The sequence below is a fragment of the Dunckerocampus dactyliophorus genome, chromosome 18 (genome assembly GCF_027744805.1).
Source record: "Dunckerocampus dactyliophorus isolate RoL2022-P2 chromosome 18, RoL_Ddac_1.1, whole genome shotgun sequence".
Taxonomy (NCBI): Eukaryota; Metazoa; Chordata; class Actinopteri; order Syngnathiformes; family Syngnathidae; genus Dunckerocampus; species Dunckerocampus dactyliophorus.
The window spans coordinates 22029231-22034675 of record NC_072836.1 but is presented as its reverse complement, the minus strand read 5'-3'; the positions used below and the strand labels follow the sequence as shown (position 1 = coordinate 22034675).

Here is a 5445-nt window from a genome sequence, read left to right as displayed (position 1 = left end):
TAATAACCCCCTTTCATTCCTCATTGCAAGTTCCGTCCTAACAATTTCCTGCCAAATAAAGAGCAACAATGTCTCTTTGCTGATACAACATCGCCACAATATATTCAACTAAGTTGTTCAGCATTCTGGTTTGAAAATAAATTAATGGTTTAAAAAACAAATGTCTTTTTTTTTTTAATAAAACTTTATTACAATGAATCCATCATGAATTACCACTCATCATCCCATCCTTCAACATTGCCTTTTTTCCCCCTTTCCTTTTTCTTTCCTTCTTCCACTCAAAAAAAGACAAAGAAAAAAAATCCAAAATATAATCAATCAACCATCAATACAAATAACAAACAGAAATAAAAATGTTTACAAAATAAATACATAAAAATAAATAAAACCAAAACATCAACAACATCTATCATATACAATACAATTCCATATTGACATCCATATTTGCTTTACAGAAATCTTCTGGGTATAACTTATTGAACATGGACATCTTATCTCGAAGAGTAAAAGTTAATTTCTCCAACCTATATCACAAATCAGAAAAGTTAACTTCCAACAAGAGTGGTTGGCGTACTCTAAGCCGCCTAGAGAAAAAAGATGAACAAATGAAACTGGCACACACCTGTGGTTCCCGATGCCCTCCCTGTTTAGTGCTAAACGATGGGAGTGTTTCACTGTCCAAAGTCCACTCCTCTCCTCTCGTCCGGTCGCTGAAATGTTTTATTTCTCCAATCCCAAATATCTTCAGGTTACGGGGATTGGGCCTTTATATTCTTCTTCTTTAACAGCCTCATTACCTCCTGTACACGCTTCCTTCTTTTCAAAGTGTCATCTTGATTGAAGTACACCACTCGTCCCTCGTACAGTACGTGGCTTTCTGTTTCCATGCTTGTTTCCTGCCCGTCTTGAGGCAGGTTTGCGGGGAGCCCTTTCAATATCGGGGTCATTTTATACAGGTGCTGATGAAACCGTTCACGAATCTCCTCCTGAATAGCATGGATACTCCGGATCATCACGCTTAGCTGCCAGCATCGCCTCTCGCTAGAGTACAAATGTGACCGCCTTGTGAATCTAAACGGCCGTCTCTTTGCCTTAACGGATATCTTCATGTAATGAATTTACGAGGGCACCGTGCGCGATGTTGTTCACAAGCTGTTCACGTGCTTTCACAGGAAACGGAAGTCGGAAACATCTCAACCAATGTCATTTATGCGTTGGATTCACTGTTTATCTTCAAGCAAACATTTCAAATAAGTCAACAAAATTCCTTCCTGTGATAATGACTCCTCTTTCACTTGGAAAGCTCTTTTCATGTACATCTATACACTTTTCATGTACATTTATACACCATTCATGTGCATCTATACACCATTTATGTCCATTATTACACCATTTGTGTCCATTAATACACCATTCATGTACATCTATACACTTTTCATGTACTGTATTTATACACCATTCATGTGCATCTATACACCATTTGTGTACATTAATACACCATTCATGTGCATCTATACACTTTTCATGTATTTATACACCATTCATGTACATCAATTCACTTTTCATGTACATTTATACACCATTCATGTATTTATACACCATTCATGTGCATCTATACACCATTTTTTTACATTAATACACCATTCATGTGCATCTATACACTTCATGTATTTATACACCATTCATGTGCATGTATACACCATTTGTGTACATTAATACACCATTCATGTGCATCTATACACTTTTCATGTATTTATACACCATTCATGTACATCAATTCACTTTTCATGTACATTTATACACCATTCATGTATTTATACACCATTCATGTGCATCTATACACCATTTGTGTACATTAATACACCATTCATGTGCATCTATACACCATTCGTGTACATCGATCTATACACCAACTATTTACATTTGTACACCAGTGGGAGTGACAGTGGATACAAGCTGTGTAAAGTGGGGCACGGGTGCCTGCATGGAGGGAGCTATTTTAGCTTTTCTCTTTCTCTATGTGACATAAATCCCACAACGCACAGCTGAACACAGAGCAAAGAATTTTATTTGGTTGGCTGACAACTTGACAGTTTTCATCATGCTGGCTTCAGAAAAATAAAATGGTCCATGTGTGACACTGAAGAGCAAAGGCTAGTACTGGTGCTAACAACATGCTAATGATAACTTAAGAAATGCAGGCTACAGGGTAGGCTAGTACTGGTGCTAACAACATGCTAATGCTAACTTGAGAAGTGAAGGCTAAAGGGTACAGTTGGCCTCTGGCGAGAGTCGACATTTAGCCACCGTCAGGTAAGTCTCCACCTGCAGATACGTATACATACATCAATATATACGTGCATAGTACTTCATCAGTGCCAGCTTGGAGGCTCAAATGGTTCTACTAGACACCTACCTTGTGCATGTCCTTCTTGAAGCACGCCAGTAGTTCATACATTCGTCTCAATGACTCATCATCTCCCACACTTTGGTAATAGTTCCCATATGGCGCCAGTTGGAGGGTGGAGCTGTCAGCTAACATCTCAGCTCCATCCTGATTGGCCTGAAGGAATAGGTGATTACTCATTCAGGAAAGTCTCAACAGTTTTCTGAGCCCAAGATCCCTGGTCTTGGCCAAAAGGTGCTAACATTTGCAAACATTTGCTTGTCTCCCTGTCATGGGAGAGCGATGGTGGTTGAGGAGAGAGGGTAGCGTGGTCGTGACTGGAGCTGGTCCATGTGATGTTGGCCGGAGTCAAAATCCGGTGAATAAAGCTGATTGTGATTCTGATGTGTTATAAGAGTCAGCCTTGCCGCTACAGGAGGATTATTTTGGAGGTGCATGTCACGTAATGCTTGCTGCTTGTGGGGCAAGCTGATGTGGTATGCTGGTGTGGGACAGGGCTCAGATCTGGGGCTGGCGGGGTGCATGCCTGGGGGTGAGTTGTACGGACATGTTGGGGGGGTCAAATATGTGTCTGTTGGTCACTGATGCGATAATGCATTTATTCCAAAATATTGTTGGTCCCAAAGATTTACTGGTCGATCGCAATCAACGAGTTGGCAACCCGTACTCTAATTGGATCTAACACCAACTTCAGACTGACTGGGCCTTATTGCTGGTGTGCGTGTGCGCGAGTGTGTGTGTGTGTGTTTTCACCCTGATCAGTAGGAGGATTCCCATCTTGAGTTCTGAAAGTTTTGAAGATATCTGGTTTCTTGGCGCAGAACCACCAGAGAGGGAACGGCTGGGAAATTCCCACGATTCCACCAATCGATAGGAGATGGACAGCAGCTTCAATACCTGGACCACATCAGATCAATAGGATTCATCATGCTTCACCTGTTCAGCTTTGTGCATTTCTGAAAATTGTGATTTCAAAGCAACAGGATTTTGTTTTGTGAAAAGTTATCATCTGATTTAAGAATTGCAGTTGAAGATAGAATGTTGGTTGTTTCAAGCTAATCATGGTGTTTCTTGCCACATGGCTTCCCAAACCTTCTAACTAATAAATCCATGCAGTGGGAATGCCTGCTTTGGCACATTTCCATGCTTTCAGAGTGCAATAGAGGAGAGGGTGGCAGGACAAAAATTGTGTGGAAGGGTTGCCTAATGACCGAGCTTCGTTGGGTTTCATGCTTGTCGATGGGACTGATGATGTAATCCGAGTTGCAGAAATCCTGTAGGAAAATTTTATTGAGTTGACGTTGTTCCTCCATCTGCAGAGAACTCTCCTGTGAAATACAAACAATATTAAAAAGCCAAGATTGATTTAGATAAATGGATCGATAACACTCACAAAGTCTGAGAAGAGTCTCTGGGCCAGCAGGTGGAGATGCTGCACTCGGCTCACAGCGATGGAGAAGAGACGCTGGCTGTCTGCAATTGGCTGAGAGGAGACGCTGCCCAGAGACGCCAAAGCCAGGAAAAGAATAACTGCAAAAGAAAAAAAGCTCATTCCACTGGATGGAAAGGATGGAAGCATGTTCAGAAAGGTGAGAAAGAAGGTGAGAAACACTTGAGTTCCATCGCACCAATGTTTAGTTTCCAATGTTTTCTGCATGTCAAACTATAATGACTGTCTATCAAATGTCTCTTTGAATCAGATTGACATGATTTCCTTGTTTCAATAATTATTTTCTGAACCTTTTGGAACAATACGTCTATATCTCACTTTTTTATCACACATCAACAAGTCTCATGTGCGTGCAGTCCCATTCCAACATGATTTTACTGATCGTAGCCATCTTCTTCATCCGCACGACGGGTAACTGACTTTCTAACCCTGGACTGTCAATCAAACAAGCATTCACACTCACAGCCAGCAATGAATGAATGAAGATGAATGACATCGCAAAGGAGATTCGAACCCACGATCTCCAGACTGGGGGGCTAAAATGGAATTGATTCTATTGTCTAAAATGAGTTCCATGTAAATCCACATTCTATTGGAGCGAAGAGGACAAGTGCAGAATAACTCACATGACTGATGAACGGTAACAAAATCCAAACTGACGTGAAGAATGTGGACGTCATGAAACAGAGTTGAAAGTTAGAATTCCATAAAAAAGAAGAGAGAAACCATCCTACCTGTGTCCATGGCTGACGTGGAGGTCCTTGTGTTTCAGCATGTTGCAATGTCTGTTTTTTATAGTCGTCAAACGCTGATTAAATGTATGAAGCAGAAACATGAACCTGACACGTCCACCACAGCATTCAGGCTTTCACCTTTGTTACGCTACTATTTGACATCACACGCTCTTTTTTACAAGAGGAACCTTGGCACTCTTGGCACTCTTGGCACTATTCACAAAGATGACCGGAAAGAAATTTGTTTGATTTGTTGGGAGAAAAGGTGTTGTCAAGTGTTTTGGGAATGACATCACAAAGGAAAGTGAATAATTCAGTGTTTTGGGACACCGACACGAATGCATGTTAATTGGTCACAAATGGAAACAGCCCTCAACAAACAGCTTGTTGACCACATGCTAGTAAGGCAACACGCTTCTACAGTGGACGTTACGCAACCACAAGGTTGCAGGTTCCATCACTGCTTGCTCAGAGTTCTGCCAAAACTTCCTTGCTCTACATAGTGAAGCCAGTCATTCCTGACACTGTCATGACACTTTAACAACACTACAACCACACTTAATGACATTTCAGCAACACTACAACAACACTTAATGACACTTCAACAACACTACAACCATACTTTAACACTGTAATGGCACTTTAACAACACCACAACCACACTTAATGACACTTCAACAACACTACAACTATACTTAATTACACTTAACACTACAACCACACTTTAACACTGTAATGGCACTTTAACAACACTACAACCACACTTAATGACACTTTTTTCAATCAACCTTATTTATGCCTCAAGTCGGTGCAAGTTCAGACTAACACTTGGTGACGCCTTCTGACGCTTCACT

General features: G+C 41.0%; 1 protein-coding gene across 1 annotated transcript; it reads right to left on the bottom strand.

Moving 5' to 3' along the window:
* Positions 1–2058: 2058 nt before the first annotated feature.
* gh1 (growth hormone 1) lies at positions 2059–4894 on the bottom strand. Its single transcript, XM_054759068.1, has 6 exons — positions 4592–4894; positions 3801–3937; positions 3619–3735; positions 3161–3304; positions 2417–2563; positions 2059–2325 (listed from the first exon to the last, which is right to left on the bottom strand). The coding sequence occupies exons 1-6, from the start codon at positions 4599–4601 to the stop codon at positions 2263–2265; spliced, it is 618 nt and encodes a 205-aa protein (XP_054615043.1). The 5' UTR covers positions 4602–4894; the 3' UTR covers positions 2059–2262.
* Between the last annotated feature and the right edge of the window lie 551 nt (positions 4895–5445).

Bases quoted from the DNA above. Each gene is read 5' to 3' on its own strand.
- gh1 (XM_054759068.1), bottom strand. The intron at 3,736-3,800 runs GTGAGTGTTATC...TGTATTTCACAG, and splicing joins AGAGACTCTTCTCAGACTTT to GAGAGTTCTCTGCAGATGGA. The intron at 2,326-2,416 runs GTAGGTGTCTAG...ACGTATCTGCAG, and splicing joins TCAAGAAGGACATGCACAAG to GTGGAGACTTACCTGACGGT.